The sequence below is a fragment of the Oryzias latipes genome, chromosome 19, assembly GCF_002234675.1.
Source record: "Oryzias latipes chromosome 19, ASM223467v1".
Lineage (NCBI taxonomy): Eukaryota > Metazoa > Chordata > Actinopteri > Beloniformes > Adrianichthyidae > Oryzias > Oryzias latipes.
This window is the reverse complement of record NC_019877.2, coordinates 10,174,499-10,193,767: the sequence shown is the minus strand read 5'-3', so window position 1 is coordinate 10,193,767 and position 19,269 is coordinate 10,174,499. Positions and strand designations below refer to the sequence as shown.

The following is a 19,269-nucleotide window of genomic DNA, read 5'->3' as shown; positions in this document are numbered from 1 at the left end:
AAGTTACAGTAAAACACAACTTGGGGGCGCTCAAACACAAAACTGCCTTGCTGAGCACACATACCAGCGAAGAAGATAGACGCCAAGTAGCGTCAACACTGCCGCAAAGAAATAATGACGGACATTCTTAAATATCCCCTTACCAAGTACCAGTTGGAGCTACTGATGCTTGAAATATTCATGTTTTCTTTGTATTATTCTGACAAGCGCGTAAATACTTGCTATCTTCTTCTGAGTGAAAAGCGACTTTAAGAAGCGTAAAGTTGCGCAGCGCCACCTTGTGTACAGGAGTATTTCTGTTTACATTAAGCGCCATCTAAGGTCAGGGAATGAAATTGCATGTTCGCTCGGCTCACCGTCAGCGAAAATCGCCTGGGTGTGAACACAAAAAACGTGGCGAAAAACGCTGGCGAATAACGCCTGGCGAATATTCGTCCCGGTGTGTACGGGCCTTAAGTCTTTTTTATTTGAGAACTGAGTTGAGAAGGAAAAAGCCGGGAGCAAGACTCACAAGATTTGCATCACTTCAATTTTTCACACCAACCCTCTTCCAATTGTAGGAGGTTGACACGCAATAGTATCAGGTAGCTACAGTTCAGTGGGAACACTATATGCTAAACGCACGTTATTGAACACATATCACAGCAGGTCCAGTGTGAACGTAGCATCAAGTTCTTTGGGTCTTCCAGGAAAGTCGAAAAGCATTATATAAGGAAATGCCATTTCCCATTTATGCTATGGTATTTATCTGGAAAATCTAAAAGACTAAAAGTTTTAACAGATTCAAATAATCAAGTCAATAAAAAAAAAAAACTTTCAATGTATTACAGCAACTGTAAAAAAAAGTTTTGGCTTAAAAGACTTAATATAATATAAAAATGTATTCTTATAATTTCAAAATAAAAAAGTTGAATAATCTTTTTTTAATGTTAGCCATTTTTAGAATAACATATTTTTGTCAATTTTATGACATATGTACAACATATATTTGCATATATGTTTATGTTGTTTTTGTATTTTTTTTGCTTTGATTGCTTGAAATAAACAATTTCCAATTCCAAATCTAAAGTCAAGATAATTTTATGGAAATCTTTGTTACAGTAATTTAGGTTTTAGACACTGACATAGTTTGCCCTAAAACTGGAAAAATACTTACATTTATATTTAATAATCTGATTAGGAGTTTTTCTGCTTAAATTATGTCTTTGAAAGCTAAAACTTGGCAGTCAAGGGGTCAGATCACGAAAAGAAAGCAAAAAATCAGAAAGTGACGAGAAGAACTGTGAAGAAAACATCTCAGAATTATGACCACCTAGAAGAGAAGCAAGTACAGTACACACCACTGGTGTTATCTGAGAAATCACATTCATCCAACGCAATTTCGCAGAGTGTTCTGCCAAATCAGGTTGACACAGAAAATGTCAAAGAATTGTAACTACAAGCAGAGGCTTCACTTTGCCCTTTGTGCTTTTTTTTCTCTTTATGTGAGGCCCCCTCTATTACCACAAGCAACACCCCCCCCCCCCCCCTGTCTTCCCCCCACCCCTCCTCCTGTCTTCAGCCCTTCTCTCTTAAACCTGTCACTGCCATCAGGATTGCATTTCTATTCTAGTCACGTTGATCACACCGTTAGTGATTCTGGATGACAATTATTCACACAGAGCGGAGCCATATTTAAGGGACTGCTGCTCCTGAAACAGAGATGCTACTTAAAATACCTGAGCTTCAAAAAATAAAGGTGGCTATTTGTGTTTTATTAAACAGAGATGCAGAAAATATGCAAAAGAAGAAAACAGAGCAGAGGGGAAATGAATTGCACATTTAAGAGGGAGTCTGCCTTTAAAACACACATTATAAGCGATACCAGGGAATGCAATCTTCATTTCCATAATGTAAAACCACAGGTGCCTTTCATTTGGTTATTAAAACACTACAGAGGGGTTCCAGTGTGGTGTAATGTTGTAGCAGCGAAGAGAAGGCATACAGTAACATCCCCGAACGCAAAGAAGATAATGAGGAGGCTTTTTAACCAGGCAACCTGATGAGCCGCACGCCTGCAGAGAAAAGCTTGAAACCATGCCCAACTTCTCAGCTTCCCAAGAGGCTTTTCAAAATTCAATAAATAACATCTGTAGGCGATGTTGGGTGCAGACCTAGCAGAGTGCGTCATAACAGAGAGCTGGCTGAACAAAGAAACCATGACGACTGCCAGGTTTCCATAGCAACTGCTGCAAGGCCTGGAGAGTATAATAGCACATCAATCACTGTCCAAAAGAACTTCATTATCAGCAAAAATAAACCTTTAGGATCTTTTCACTGTGCAATATCTGGTCAACTCACCTCAAAGCCCTGCTCTTTGGCAAATGTGGCCGCCTCCTGGAAAAGAGAAAAACATGCACACTCACAATTAAGGAGTTAATTACAGAGACAAACACGAAACAATGTCAAACTACAGGCATTAAGTAAAGACATTTCACTTGCCTCTGTCTCTCATGTCACAGTAAAATTGCTCATTTAAGCTAATATTAGGACTGCAACCCGACTGTTTAAACTATTACCAGACATGATGTTATCAGAGATAGCAGTGCATCAGTCGTAGCAATGAATATGTGCAGGTATGTGAGGATTCCCTGATGCTGAGGTTCTTAAGTGCTGATTAGACTGTAGATTTTTAACCTCCTGATAGGAGCACTTTACCTAACCATGCATTTGCTTTGAGTTAAATGTCACAGCTAATAACTCCGAATGGATGCAGAACCTTGCATTTTCCGACTTCTTTACGTTCAGTTGGTCAGTGGTGGTCCTCCCACAGAAAAAGGGAAGTTATATGTCTGGCAAAGGGGTTTATGTTTTTTATCCAATTGCTAACAAGACCAGCAGGCAACTATGCACCATTTATTCAGGGTATTATTGCTAACCATTTAGAAAACAGAAAAGATCAGTTAAAGTACATTTGAATCTGCAATCTTCTTCAAACTTTTTTAAACTGTGGGATTTGTGGAATTCTTCTCATGATGGAAATAAAGCATTTCAGTCAGACAACTCATACAGTAAAGATGATTTATTCCACATTTCTTTTAGTTTAGCAGAAGATTTACTCCATATTTCTTTTAGTTTGCCATGAGGCTCCGTTCAGATACATAAAACAAAGATCCTCATAGAAAACTTTGGGTATTAAACTACCCCTAACGGAGCTCACAGGTGGAAGCAGAGCTTGCGGAAATGGAAGAAGAGGATTGGACTGGACTTAAGTAGGATGCTGAACAGGTGAGTTGATTTGACTGAACCGCCCGCAGGGAGAAGTAACCAGGTAAACGCACTGCTCGAGTTGTCTGCCCGAAATACTCCCAGGGTTGTTCACTTTTGGATATCTGTTTATTCAAATCGTCATGAATCAGGAGCAGATGCAAAAGCGCAGTCTGAATAAGCTTGTAGGTGTGACGTATAATCTACTACAGCAAGCCACATGCTCCCTGCTCCACTTCATTCTGATGCATCGACTTGTAAACGACTAGATCCATTTACTTCTTTGTTTTACTGGTCTGGCTCGAAACTGTACAGCTGGAGGGCTCCAATATTGCTCGCCATTTTAGTTGCACCGGTAATGTTTGGTTGGGGTTGTGGGGGGTTGTAAGCTAGCAGGAGAGAGTGTAAACAGATGGATGTCGGGAAGTAGGGTGGGCTTAATGAGCAGGAGTGGTCTCGCCCATTTCTCAGAGGCAAATTTCTTTATTTTCTCCACACGTGCTTTTTATCCAATATCCCAGTTATCATAATTATTTTGTTAGAAACGAAACCTCACAAAATCTACAGAAAAAATCTGATCACAGAAATATTTGTGACATGTACAGTCCAGTCAAAGATAAATGACATTAGTTAAAAGAAAGTTTGTGTTGTGAAAACGTTTCTCTGTTTCATTTAGCAAAAAAACACAGCTAAAATATATATTAAAACCATATCCTCCTCGTTAATCAATTACTTAAGAAAATGTCTAAATGGTTTTGCCTCCATATGATATGTTTTGAGCAAATTGTGACGATTGGTTTAGTTTTTGTCAGTAATGTTATGGTTTTGGTCATGTTCTATTTTAAATTTCAGTTCATTCCCCTCATTGTATTTAAGTGTCGGCTTTTCAGAACTTCCTGCTCAGGTTTTTGTTCCAGTTTTTGTTCCAGTTCCTGACTGAAATAGTGTTACATTGCTGATGGATTAAATACAACACTGTGCTGCACATTAACATAACTTGTCACATGCTACATGTGAATGTATTTACATGCAATAAAAAAGTCTAAAACAAACTTTTACCACATAATTTGAAAAACATTACAGACATTTAAAAGTAGCTGGTTAAGTAAGGAAAACCAAATATAATAAAAATGTAAAAGTGTTTAGTCAGAAGAAATTATGATTTAATTACAAAAGACACTCAGTCTACTGGGTCAATTGAACTTTTTTAAATTAAAAATTATTTACAGCAACAACATAAAAAAACAAGGTTTATCTTCAAAAATATCAGCAGTGATCTTTTATTTAGCCCATGACAGAAGCTGTTGTTCGTCAGCTCAAAAAGATGCCGCAAATCAGGACAGACAACCTTGTGAACCAAATTCACTTCTGACCCGGGACAGGGCAATAAGTTGAAGCTATGATTCTAAATGATCCAATTATCTGCAAAAGGGGGGGCGAGTGTTTGTGTGACCTTGGGGAGAAGTTGACAACCTGGTCCTCAAACAGAATGGGAGGAGATGACATGGAACAATGAGGTTACTGGTCCCTGGAGGGGAGCCTCATGGCTCTCTGCTTTGGATCAACTTCCCGGCACCGGGAATATGTCAATTTATCACCCTACACACACACACACACACACCCACCCACACACACCCACACACACACACACACACATACACTAGACATTTAGTTGCTGCAGTCAAAAAGTGGTTTGATAATCATTAAAGGTAGAGCCGTCTTCTCCTTTTACCTCCCTTTGCCTTTTCAATCTATTGAGGGCTCAGGTCTCATATTTGTTTTCCTTTATTTATGACCACATATTGACTTTTCTCCTCAGGAACGTTCAATCATCGACAAGCAAGAGGCATCTCGCAGAGACAAGAGCGGCTTGAAAAGGGCCTTGTCAAAACAGTGATATTTCATATCAAAGCATTTAAAAGAGACGTATAAATATGAGCAAAGACAGCGGCGGCGCTGATTAGCGGCACACAGCTCCACTTCATCCCCGGTCTCCCTCTAGTTAGCAGCTATAATATTTGTGAAAAAGAAGCCTTTCGGAGGAGTGTGGGTGTAAGAAGAAAAGATAATTGAAGCAGTGTCTATGAGACACATGTGAACACTTTAATCCTTTCAGGGATTTTATTAATTTCTTTGAGTTGGCATGAATCAATAATATTTGTAATATAAGCCAAGCTAAACCCAGTACATTGGCATGATAAATATTCTATGGCATAAATATGCAATTACCTACATAGGCAATAAAATGACAGAGACAAGCAATTAAAGCCGCCATTTCTTAAAGAGCTTATGGCATTACTAATAAAAAATGTTGGGTTTTAGGCTGTGAATGCCTCACATTTGACATGTGCTGTTTTGGTATGTTGTGGAAGACGGTTTCCAAATGAAGTCCCATGTGCCTCTACAGCTGCCGCAACAATGACAAGTGCTTGGAGTGACATCTGGACAAATCCTCTCGCGCTCAAAAAGGCATCTTGTTTATTCAGAGATCGCATGCTTGCTTCTGAGGATCTGCTGCCGAGTCTCATTTCAAAAGGGAGAGGACGGTTGCAGAATCCGCCTTTTCTCCTCTTTGGGCAAACAAGGTAAGAGATAACAAGGGAGGCTGAGCGCGTGAGCCCTCTGCAGCCATGGTTAATATAAAGTTATCTGAATGTGTGAGATGTTGTTGCTGTCAGAGGCTTAAACAGTCAAAGGGATATTTTTAGAGAGCTTAAGCTAATAATCCAGAGCCCAGTCAGGGGGGTGGGAGTCTATGTTTTCATTTTGCCAACTAGCCAAAATGAAAACAGAAATAGACGCCTCAACCAAAGAGCCATTTGTAAATCTACACACTTTGGTTGCCTTGACAATTTAAATGAGGATTGCTAGGTTTAGAAAAAAATATGAAAACATGTTTTTATGTAGCTGCTAAATATTAACCACTACTTTTAAACAAAAATGGTTAAGAAAAAAGACAAAAATCCTTATAGGAGAGTGCTTATATAGAACTAAATCTACAAATAATTATACATTTGAGAATAAAAGTCTTAAGCTATGGACATATCAAGCATGTGACATGTGATGTACAGTACAAGTGCTCACACTGGACAAGCAGGGAGGGGCTTCTTATTTATTTTGTTACTGTGTACTAGCATATGTCTGTCACCTGAAGTTCGAAGAGGCTTGGTGTGAAATGTTGAAGCGGTACAAATCTCACAAATCTTGCTCCCGGCTTTTTATTTTATAGCTCTATTAAATAGATTAAAGTCTTGCTGTCATATAATTCCAGCAGGTCACCAATCGGAATTATTCATTTGTCCTTGACTCATTTCTCCATAATCGATTTTCTAAACGGTTGACACTTTGGTCAATTAAGGCCATGCATTTGTCACTACCAAATCCAAGTACCTGATTAGTTTGACCTAGTTTACCTTGCAACACATATTTATTGGCCAAGGGTTTGACACGTACAACCCTGCAAACAGCCCAAAAAATGTGTGTAGCTACACATGAACGGGAAAGTTTTCAATGCGGAAACATGAAATGTTCACTGAAGTGCGTTTACATTGACTTTCATTGAAACAGGCCACTTGGACGCGGGTTGCTGTAACATTATAAGGTGCACACCCTCATGGCGTACAGTGATGCCATCGTACGGAGCCTTTACAACACATTTCAGTTAACCTTACAGACCTTGAACAAATGCTGCATGCACAGGACGTGCAGGTGATATGCAAGTGTCCCTAGGATGCCTATAGGATGCTCAAATAATCTGTGCACTGATTGTATAATTTAATAATTTTTAACAGTTATGCTGTGCACAAGGGGTGCGCACTTATCACTTGAATAGCCCCAACGTGCCACTTGCGCAGTAGCATGATTTGGGAGCTAGAGTAATCTGTAGGACACGCCAGCATCTCACCTCCTTCACCCTTACTTCTCCTTAAGTGTTGTACAAAGTGGTCACTACGATCTGTTGCTCACAGCATTAAAAAAACATCAACATTTCCGTCTAGCAGGATCACTGAGGTCAACCACTTTGATATTTTGAGCAAGCGACCTGTGTGCCCTGTACAGGTTTGCCCATTTTTTGCCCATAGACAACCTGTAAAGGCAGTTGTAACATAAGTTAAGTATTTAGATTCATAATAATTGGGGTTGTTCAACAGATGCATCTGGTCCACAACCTTACAAAGCATAGCAATAAAGGAAAATATAATTCCAAAAGGACTTTAAACCAAAAAAAGGCCAAAAGAAAGCAACTTTTTTACTGAATGTCAATGAGAGTTAGTCCCTAAGGGGACACAACAATCAGCAAAACTACACAAACCTTTGGCTTTCAAGATAATATATTCCAAGTAACAAGCATTTAAGCATTTCCCCCCTCTGTGTAACAAGTTGTTCAGCATATGTCACAGCTGTACTGATTCAGGGGGGAAAAAAAATCCAATTTCAGCGTTTCCCAAAGAATCTGAATCAAAGAGCAAGCCTGAGTGCTAAGGTTAATAAATGTTGATAAGCTGAAAAGCGGAACTCCCCCAGGCCATTCAGAAAATAAGCATTTGTTTGACAGTGTTAGCCCAAGCTGAGGCAGAGGCAGAAATTGAATTGTATTTGACATGATGTGCGTATGATGGTGGTGGTGGTTGATGGGGGCGGGCGGACAACAGTGAGGAGGGTAAAACCCTGACAAGCTATTTACAACAAACCTTTTTCTTCTTCCTGTCTGTGCCTTTCAAAGACTTCAAAGTGTTAAAGAACTATATTTTGTTGCTACTAAAAGCGAGTCGTTTCAGCCAAAAATTCAAAAAGTTAGAAAATGAGATAAACAAAGTAGAGTCAAATAATCACGCCACATATATATATATATATATATATATATATATATATATATATATATATATATATATATATATATATATATATATATATATATATAAATCTACCACACCAGACAAGACCCAAGGAAGGTGTAGGCTGTGCAAAGAGGCACCTGAAACAATCCAGCACATAACTGCAGGATGTAAGATACTGGCAGGGAAAGCATACATGGAGCGCCACAATCAAGTTGCTGGAATAATATACAGGAACAAGTGTGCAGAATATGGACTGGAAACCCCAAGGTCAAAATGGGAAACACCTCCGAAGGTGGTTGAGAATGAGAGGGCAAAGATCCTGTGGGACTTCCAGATCCAGACTGATAGGATGGTAATGGCGAAACAACCAGACATTGTAGTGGTGGACAAAGAACAGAGGAAAGCCGTTGTGGTGGATGTGGCAGTGCAAAGCGATGGGAACATCAGGAAGAAGGAACATGAGAAACTGGAGAAATACCAGGGACTCAGAGAAGAACTGGAGAAAGCATGGAAAGTGAAGGTGACAGTGGTGCCTGTGGTAATTGGAGCACTCGGGGCAGTAACCCCCAATCTGGAGGAGTGACAACAGATACCTGGAAAGACCTCAGACCTCTCAGTCCAGAAAAGCGCAGTGCTAGGAACAGCTAAGATACTGCGCAGGACCCTCAAGCTCCCAGGCCTCTGGTAGAGGACCCGAGCTTGGAGGAGAAACCACCCGCGGAGGGTGGTTTGGGGCGTTTTTTTTATTTTTATATATATATATATTTAAGAACAGCATATTTTTCTAATTTACTGCTTGTAAGCCATCAGCGAGGTGAGTCAGACGGCTTTCAAATGCCCAGTAAACTGACATCTGGCTTTTAAATCAAGTGTTTCCAACCAGAATACTTACAGCAAACATTAAAAGCTGGGGGAGGAGATTAGGTAACTTATCAAGATAATGGAACCATGGAGGATTTTGGCCTCTAACACATGTCCTTCTGAACGTTGGGGCATCTCCGTCCAGGTGCTTGCTAACAGAAACCTGCCACCCCACAGATATGTGAGCTGATAAAGAAATGCAGGTAATTATTAATAAATTCACACAGGCTGATAGGGATGCACAGGGCGGAAAGAAGGCGGCTTGCTTGCGACTCTGCAGGAGAGATAAGGGGGAATAAATCACCTGTGCCGAGCCCTCCCAAAGCTCCCAGGAGAATGCAGCGATCCCGCTCAAGCATGACACACGACAAACACCGGGGTAAACACACGCAGGAACAACACACTCCAGAGGCAGCAGTCGCTTTTTACTGCCTTTGGGAATTTACTCGGCAACAGCTGATGGGATTTCAATCAGCTTTTACCGAGCCACTAAGTAGCAAATTCCTTCTTACGATTCCTCATTTAGACGCGACTACGTATTGTTTGCAGTTGTTGGCTTTTATTTGTAGATTTGAATCTGTTACTTTCATCAAGGCATGCATATTTTTACACTAAATGTGAGATAATCTTTCATTTTTCATGATATCCAGAGGCAACACGAGAAACATAAATAAGAAAAAAACAAACCCATGTTTTTTAAATGTCAATTTGTCCTTTTCAAAACATAACTAACAATTGATTTCCTGTCTAATGCTACACTCACGCCTACTGTGTGTTATTTTTAGCATATGATGTTCACAATGGACAAGGAGGGAGGGGCTTCTTTTTCTTGTTCTTTTTCTCTGTTATTTGTTTATGTCCGCCACCTACAGTTGGAAGAGGCTTGGTGCAAAATGTCAAAGCGGTGAAAATCTTGCGAATCTTCCTCCACACTTTTTTTTTTCAACAGCTGGATTCTGATAAACAAAAGACTTGATGTCATAATTCCCGCCAGGCACAAACGGCGATTAGTCATGTCTCTACCATGATCAATTTTCAAATGGAAGGCATTTATGTGAATTAAAAGAGACATCCAAATGTCACTACCAAATCCAAGTCCCGATTGGTTAAAGTTCAACCTGGTTTAATCTTTAGCATGGATTCAGTGACCATGCGTGCTGAGGGCGGTGTGAACGTAGCTTCACTTTTACATTAGTCTCTAAAGGGGATTAAAGTATTAACCTTTTACTTGTATCAAAAGTTTTTGGCAGCCTTTAAGCTAGAATAAATATGTGTTGCATGATTATCTAATGTAAGCTGTCAGCACTTTGATTATAAATAAGTATTTTACAGAAAAAAGATTACTGCAATATCAATTTACAATAAAAATGAGTATTTTCTTAATACTATAACTGGGTAGTAAACCTGCATTTAAACTAAATATATTAACAGATGAATAGCTCTGTGTTATAAAAGCTTGAGAAAAACTAAAGGATTTCAAGGTGACAATATCAAAACATCTAAAGCGAGTTATTAAAGCTCATGTTTTTGAATATAGTGTTTAAATGTGTACTTTCACTCTTGTGGTTTTTTTTTTTTTTAATAATCCAGAATGTTTTTTTTTTCTTCTTTTATGTTCAATGTCAAATGGTTTTACTTGTTCTCTCTGCAGAAGACAGCATAATTAGTCCCATTCTCCCTGGCTGGCTTGCAACATAAACAATCAGGATTTGCACACGGCTTAGCAAAACTCCGTCCATGAGGAAGTTCATAAAGCCTATGACAACTTCTGAAAGTGACAAAGCTCAGGGCTGCAAAAACGAACCACAAAACAAAATCTGTCTTAAATACCTAAACCCCATGAATGACAGATTATACTTAGAGTAGAATGGATAATCTGACATTCTAACCATGTTCATAAGGACATGCAAATGTATTTTCTTTTTCACTAAACAAAACTGATCTAGTGAGTTATTTAGTATTTTCTGGTGATTCTGTTAAAGCTTCTAACATTTAAACGATAAACTCTAATTTCTTGTTGGATGCAATTTAGGATATTTATATAATTTTGGGAAAAAGAAAATCCCACTAAAAATAGGCGTTAATGAGCAAGCACAGATAGCTGCTTTCAAATGCCCAGAGACATGGCACAAACTCTGCAGAGCACTGGCTTACAGGCAGCAATAACTTAGTATCAAAAAAAAGGAAAGAAACTTTCCAGGAAAAATAATATTTTCATAGTTACTGGGAGTAAAGATGACACACCTGTTACTGACCGTCCCCTTTTGACCACAGAGTGCTCCGTGTTGCTTTGACAATAAAAAAAGGATGCAAATAGTGGAGTTTATTATTGCCTAATGTTAGCTTAGGGTGTTTGTTTAATCAAATACTGGACCATCCATCCACTGTTTCTCTGTTCATCTCTTTTAAATCAACCCAAACTAGTCGAAACAGATGAGTTTTTTTTCAGTATTTCCTTCAGTTAAACAGTCTTTCCTCAACACTTCCGCTGCCTACATGCTGAATATGAAAATTGTGTTAAATGTTTCTTCGTGTAACCTATACCACCACTGTATCAGACAAAATTTTAAAAATCAGAGCTAAGTAGGGTGTTTTAGTGTAAAAATGAAGTTAGTTGTGGATTGAAGCTGCATAAATAAAATGCACTGTTAAGAGGGGTTGACCCGTACGGGTGCTGGCGGTTCTTGGGTTGTCTGGGTCCTTGGAGGGTCATTGAGGGTTGCGTCTTAAGGTCAGCATAGCTGTGTCTTGTAGTTCCCTTGAGGCTTGTGCGACCACCTTAGAAAACGCCATGAAAATGGAACGTACAATGTTGTGCATGTGGTAAGTGTATTTTAAATAATTTGTAAGGATAGTGCAAGTTAAATACACTGATGGCGTAGGGGTGATGTTGTGGTACTTTAGTCATTAGTAAGGTGTGCACATCGGCTCCTTACTGATTGGGTGCAAATGCTTCACACACTGGGTGTGCAGGTGATACATAGGCGACTACAGGATGTCCACGCTACATTCTCCACAAACTACACTCTCTCTAATTCCCTAATTTGTAACCGGCAGGCTGTATGCAAGGGGCGTATCTTTCACTCTAACACCACTAACAAGCCCCTTGCACAGAGCGCAGGATTTGGGGAGGTTGAAAAAATTAGCAATCTATACAGCGTGCCGTCGTCTCACCTACTTCCCCTTACTTCCCCTTAAGTGTTGTTTATATGTTTTCGCTACGACCTGTCGCTAGCAGCATGCCTGTAGAAAAAAATGTGCAAGAACATTTTTGCTTTACGGGCTTACTGAGTGGCTTATGATCTAAAGGTTTTGTGAAAGCCACCTCTAAGCCTCATATAGGTTTGCCTATTTTTTGTCTGCAGACAGCCTGTATCCACCTGTAAAGACAGTGACTAAGGCATTAAACAGGATAAATAGATGATACATTTTATACCTTCCAAGTAAAAAAAAACTAACTCTGAAATTGTAAAATAATAAACTTGAATGATGATTAAAGATAAAGTTAGATGCAAAAGTTTGTGGGTTTTATATTCCCAGCTTTTAACAATGCTCTTTCCGCCCAGTCCATTATACACTTAAATGAATAGCCTTTGCTCCTTTCTGTCACAGTGGGTCTACAAGGGCAGGAGAAAGTCTCCATGGTAATCCCACGGGGAGAACAGCAGCACCCCCAGCACAGGTCCAAAGGTTAAACAATCGGAAACATGTGCAGTACATAAATATCTCCACCGATAGCATCTCAGGGTAGGGAGGCAGGGTTTGCATATCTGCTTCAGAACAGTGGATGTAACCCCAGATAGAGCCAGAATCAGCAAATCTTTGGGGGGGCAAACAGAAGCTGTGGAAGTACTGGATGGTTGGGGGAACTAGTTATGAACCATAGGCTCTTATCGGCACTAAAGGCTTTTATCACATATCTCACCTCTGGGTTCTAACAAGGGGTCAACACACAATGCCTCCCGACTACAAACCGGTGATCTCTATTGGACGTGGTTAAGAGATTAACAGTGGGAACAGAGTTCAGAGCAGAAGCTTTTTGAGTGGCTGCTTTACTTTCCATTTCTTTTTACCATTAAAGTCCTACTCCAATCATTGTTTGGTCTATTTCAAAAGTGTTCCCAGTCATCTTTTAATCATGATTATGGTGTTTTTAACCATCAATCAAAAAATCTGTGTCTTTTTGTAGGACATTTCCGCAGAGCAACAGTAGTTCATTAGAAATTCAACTCTGAAGTTGAATTTACACCAACCGGTGTGCCATGAGATGTGGTCAGGTGTGCCGTGGGAAATTACCCATTTTCACTGATCTAAAAACATTTACCTTCTCCAGGATATCAGCTGTGGGTTCATCAAAACAGGCCCTGATAAAACACTGAGTAGTCAGGAATATGAAAGATCATAAAATTCTTTTTTATTTCTGTTTATTTGATTCTATTAAAGACACTTTGATGAGAATGACAGCACCGCGATTTAGCCGGAGCTTCAGCTCTGTTTTCGGAAAAGTGCCACCCCTTCAGCTGTCTCCACCAATCATTCTTGGACCCCTAATCATACGTCATCAGTCTGACCAATCAGTAGTGGTAAAAGTCTTCACTTCCTTGTTCCGATTTAGCTCCTAAAGTCTCTCAGTTCCAGCAAAAATAACAGCTAAAGCTCTTCTTTAGCGGTGTAGCTTTCCACGGGATCCAGTATCAGACCGTGGAACAAGTGATCAAAATAATAAAGCTCAGAGACGCATATTGCACTACATCTCCCAGGATGACTTGTGTTAAAGTGACAGCATCTCTGCGCTATAATGAGTCTTCCCTGATAAACGTCTTGAAACCACAACGAATACACATAAAACAGTTTTTAAATCTTCTTTATGAAATCAGAAATCAGTTTAGTTCTCCTTCAAGGTTTGTGTTTATTAACAGCCAAATATCCCAGAGTTTGGTCCAAGTCATCTTTTTAACTGAAAAACTTTTCTAAAAATGTCTGGATTGAAGGACAAATTCGCTGTCAGACTTTACTCACTTTTGAAAAATGAAAAGTTAAGCTTAAACAGAAGTAATAACAACATTCAAGAAACAGGATTAAGGTGAAGTTACCAACAGACACAATTAAACTAAATTGAAACAATTTAATAATCTATAAAGAAATAAAACTTTTAGTTAAAGTTTTCAAAGACTTGATTTTTGATTAAGACAAAAAAACCAATAAAACTTCAACATGTTCACTTTTTGTCTAGCTACAGAAAACATAAATATAATGTTAGTTTTTTTGTATAACATTTATCAAACATATTGTTATCATATTGTTCAAAAATTACAGTTGCCTTTGCACCAACATTTAAAAAAATATTTAAAAAACTAAATCACTATTTAGAAAGAATATATTTGTTTTTTTGTGAGGTTACATCAAATTGCATGTTAATAAACTGGAGGAAAAAACAACTACCAGGGTAAAATTTCAAATAATCTAGTTGAAAATTATTACTGAAAACTAACTTAACTTTTATTACAACTTTAAGAAAAAACAGCTGCAACTTCCAGCTTTTTCTGACCAAAGTTATCACAAAAATGCATGTGAGATTGTGGAGGGACTGTACATCAATACAGACTTTGAGTTTCTCCTTTTTTAATTTTTGGATGCTGATGTGGATTTTTGTCAAGGATAAAGTGTGCCGAGGCTCAAAAAGGTTAAAAAACACTGGTTTGTGTTAGCTCCTGTTACACCTGTTAGCTAACAGCCCCTCACAAGCCCAACCTAACATCAATGGTCTAATAAATATGCATGCACTATTGAAGCTGTTCAGCCGTACAGTTTAAAGCTAGATGCCAACACAGATGATTGAAACAAAGACAAACATGGATCTATTTGTCTGCAAGTGGATGCATCCGAATAGAGCGGAGCAGTGAGTTTGTGGACCGCCGACTGTAACACCTACGTCTGCTACGAGCTTTTTCCAACAGCGTTTTTTCCTCTGCTCCTGGTTCACAATATTTTTTTTTTTGCCACATTCTTTTTATTACATTTTCAATGCAAGAAAAAAAACAAAAACAGATTTTACATTCCACTAGATTCAGCCATTATAAAAATGGCAACTTTCTTCAACAGTATTTAGGTAATTCTTTCTCTTACTCACAGTCTTATTTTAACACACCACACCCCACCCCAAGAACAATGGTGCCTCTCCTTAGACTTTGACAAAATGATGAATATAAACTGAACAAACTTCAAAGTAAAAAAGTAAAAACCAGAGGTCTGTTGTACCATCCGAAAAATGATGAACATTGGGTTATGCTTGGACTGTAAGTGTTTTTAGAGCGTTTGGCAACACACATTTTTGCGTGATTCAAGCTGAGATTTCCAAACTCCCTCTCACCTTTGTTGTAGTTATGTATTTTTGGAAATTTACCTAATAAAAAGTGGGATCTGCTTTAAAGTCATTTTCTCTATTGTGACTTTCCCGTCTTCCCAAAATGTTTGTAAACCTTTGCATTCCCAAGTACAGTGGAAGTATGTTCCTTTAGTTTCTGGTTCACAACAATTTGAATAAAGAAATACTCAGAAATGCTATTTTAAGCATAATTGTCTTTATAAATGTCCTCCATAATGAGAATAGTGCCACAAGAACATATTCAAATCACCAAAAGCAGGCTTTTCATTGGAGTGGATCTTTAAATAACTTTGTGCTAAGCTATCAGACCCTCACAGATCCCACTCTCTGACGGTCGGCCCCTCGTTCCAGATGTTTTGGATCTCAATTTTCCATCATTTCAAACACCTTGTTTTGCTTTGCGTTGTTCTCTTTGGTGTGTTCATCTCTAGTCCGTGTTTGTTTCCTTCTTAGCGATTTAGTACACAGTGTGTGAATGTTGTGACTGCCTCACATCTGGTTAAGTTCCAGTAAACAATATTTCAAACCATAATACAGCAAACAACTGCGCCATGTGAAGGCTCAGCGATGCATTTGTGGTCCCAGCGGTGCTGGGCCTCTTTTCTCTCTGCTTGTCTTGTGTTTGAAAGATCTTAAATCATTACCGTCTCTACACAGAACAGCGTGTGCATCCATCACGCATGCACAATATGCAACTTTTTCTCACATTATTGAAACATTTCTAAACTCATCAAACACAAATTTTAGACCGTTTCTTCAATATGTTTGTAAAAAGTTAAATTGCCCTGTAATGTGAGCAGACTTTCATGAAAAAACAAGTATTTCGCTCAGTTTTTGGGTGTTTGTACCACTAAACTGTTAAATGAAAACAAATAAAAGGAGCAACACAACTGTTTTGGTAATGGATGAGGAATTCTCCTAGGGTCAAAGTTATGAAACTGAATCATATTGATGAAAAAAAAGGTATATTATGCATGCAGCAGAGACCGCACAGCTCTGTGCAGTTGTGTTACTGGAGTCAGTTGACTGACAGGTGCATCATTTAGATGAAGGCTGTATTTGGGGGGTGTTAAAGAATAACAGAAGTGGGGTGAAAAATATAACATCACTGCACAATATAGCAATTTCCACAACAGAGCACAAAAAAACCCAAACAAAGTGGGGGGTTACGGAAACACAGAAAACCAAGTCAAGTGACTGAGGCGTCGGTTCAAGCTCTCCGCTGTGTTGGAACACCCAGCAGTTTCTCTAAGGCCGCAGAGGACATGTTTAATAAAGGTTTTTATCACTACAGGTCTCAAAAGCTGAGTTTTTTTCCCTTTCAAGCCTCAAAACAACACTGGTAAATATATAAATACAACATCTATGTTTTTTTTTACCCAAATTATCCACAAAAGAAATGCTTTATTTTTGTGTAGATACTTTTAATTTTAGTTAAAACCAATTATATCTTAATTAGTAATGGCTGAATTGCTCAGCTGAGGATGAAAAAAAGATACTTGAACAATTCATTTTGAGTTTTCTCAAATATTTATTAATTATTAAGAATATTTGATCAAGGTCATTTAAAGAGAATGGAAAGTTTTCCAGGAAATAATTACTCTTTCTTACTCATTCATATGCAAACAAAAGACTTCAATCATTGAGGCACTCTTTCAGGGTTGGTGCAGCAATTTACATTTCAATTTCACTGACAAAATACACGTTTTATGTCAGCAGGTCCAGAATTCATTCAGTTTATGATGCTTAGATGCCTACTCTATTACAGAAGCATAACAAGACAAATTTTAGAAGATTACTGGTTTTGTGGTAAAGCCTAAAGTCTATTTTTAAAAAGGATTTTATGATGTTTTTTTGTTCTATTATACAGAAATCCAAACAGAACAATCAAAAGAAGCTGTTGCATGTCTGTTTATTTTATATAAATAAACTTTGTATGATTTTAGACATTTTTCTGGTAAGATTTGCAGCTTTTGTTGAGACCAAAACCATTAAATTCTCCTTTCTTTAATTGTTTTTATTCTTAACAGTTTATTTCAGACACATTTATCATCCTCGTGTGGTTTACTGCTGTTTTATTTTGTCAGTTTCACAGGCTTTGTATTTCTCCCTAAACTTCAGTCGTTGGATGATGATCACATTTTCATTTTTCACCCTGACAATCATCGGTTTTGTCGAATCCTTTGTTTTCGCCAAACGCTTTGATAAGTTTGAACCCAACTGTTTCCTTCAGCCCACAAAAAGCTCAAGGCAACCGACGCTTGATTGAAGATGCAGACAGAGGTCAAGAAAGCAAACAGCTTTTTTTTTCTGCTGAGAACTGTTGAGAACAGTGACCATACCCTCCTGCGTGTCATAAACATGCGAGCGTTTGGCCTGCTCTATTTACTTCCTAATGAGAAACAAAGATCTGCTCTGGAGAGAGTTGCATGCCTTAGATTATGAAAAACCAAGGCTGGAAAAAAGAAAAAAAAGTAAAAAGCCTTCAGAATAATTCAAACCATTTGTGTGCTCAAGGGGCCTGAAAGCTCTGAGTGGGTAAATCGACCGTACAAAAAAAAAAACAAGATATGACACTCTGTGTTATCAGTTTATGTGGCATTAGATGTCCATTTGCCAGACAAAAAAACAAAATCTGCATGGAGGGTAGATTTAGTATAAAAGCATGTTTTCTTTATGTTTACACACATAAAAAAGGAAAAAATAGCAATGAGCTAAATAGCACAAAAGCGCATACTGAAGCTCAATAAATTAGCAAAAAGCATAGCATCATTTAGCTGAAATATGAGCAGACCAAGAAGCTTATTCAATGAATGAGGCTCAAAAAAAATCTATTTGCTATTATGGGATGACACACAATGTTTGCAGATTGTGTTTTTATTCAGAATAAATGTTCCCTTCTCCAGAATTTTCTAACCATGAGGAGAAAAGAAGAGTCCTCTGAATGACAGTGGGAAACATGTCTGTGTAGAATGGACTGTGGGAATACAATTGTGCGTAGACAAAGGCCAGTCCTCCTGCCAACTCTGTGGATAAGAGGATTGGAGATGGGAGAAAAGGACCCAGCCAAACACCAAGCAACAGCGATTTGGGAGCGGGACGGGCCTCAAGACTGTAAGGGTATCTGGGAAACCCGCCAGTGTTTAAAACTTCTGCAAGTCTCACCAGCAACAAGCTGATATCCTTCATTCTGTCCCACGGTGACAGAAATATACTGATCTAAACGCAAGCAGAACGTAGGAACTATTGATCTGCTCCCACTGCAATATCTCCTCTTACATCCATAATTATTCTCCTTCAGCGGGCTTTACCACATGCTCCCGCTGCCCGACTGGCTGGCTTTCTGTGTGCCTGCTTGTTAAAGATGCTCTATGGTCTCACATTTCATGCTGCACTGCCAACGACCCCCTTCTCTTAACCCTGGCATTTTCACATATTTCATGGTTCAGTCCTGGGCTGGGGAAGGCACGGCGCAATTACAGCGGTTAGCCGGACTCCTCTGGCAGAACCATGCTGGCTCCCAAAGTACCATGACTCGCAAACAGACAGCCAGGAAAAACAAAAGGGTGTCAGAGAGACCGTTTTTTTTTTTTTTTTCCACCGCGCTGAATCAACTCTCTGTCTATAGGCACAGAGCAAGATTGACGGGTTAATTGTAGCAACACTTCACACATTGAGGAAAGGAGCTTTCTGTCTTTTTTTTCTCAGCCGCCAACACCTTTAGACAGAAGAAAAACAGGATCTTTCTGTCACATTTGAAAAGTAAATCCAACCACATTTGGCCGAATTTAAGATGGTTTTGGCTTAAAACTGCAACTTAAAGTACTTCTAAGTAGACACGTTATGACTTTACATCCTTTTTCATTAGAAACTATTACGACACAAGAAACAAGCTTATCTGTTAAGCTGTTTTTTATATCCTGATGGGATAATTTGGTG

General features: G+C 38.7%; 1 protein-coding gene across 4 annotated transcripts in view; it reads right to left on the bottom strand.

The window, feature by feature from the left end:
* adk (adenosine kinase) overlaps positions 1-19,269 on the bottom strand; it is a 135,924-nt gene that overhangs the window by 14,715 nt on the left and 101,940 nt on the right. For all 4 annotated transcript variants that reach the window (XM_020711872.1, XM_011488215.3, XM_020711873.1 and 1 more), the window contains one exon: positions 2,341-2,376. In XM_020711872.1, the coding sequence (XP_020567531.1) occupies positions 2,341-2,376 (36 nt within the window). The remainder of the gene's footprint in view (positions 1-2,340; positions 2,377-19,269) is intronic.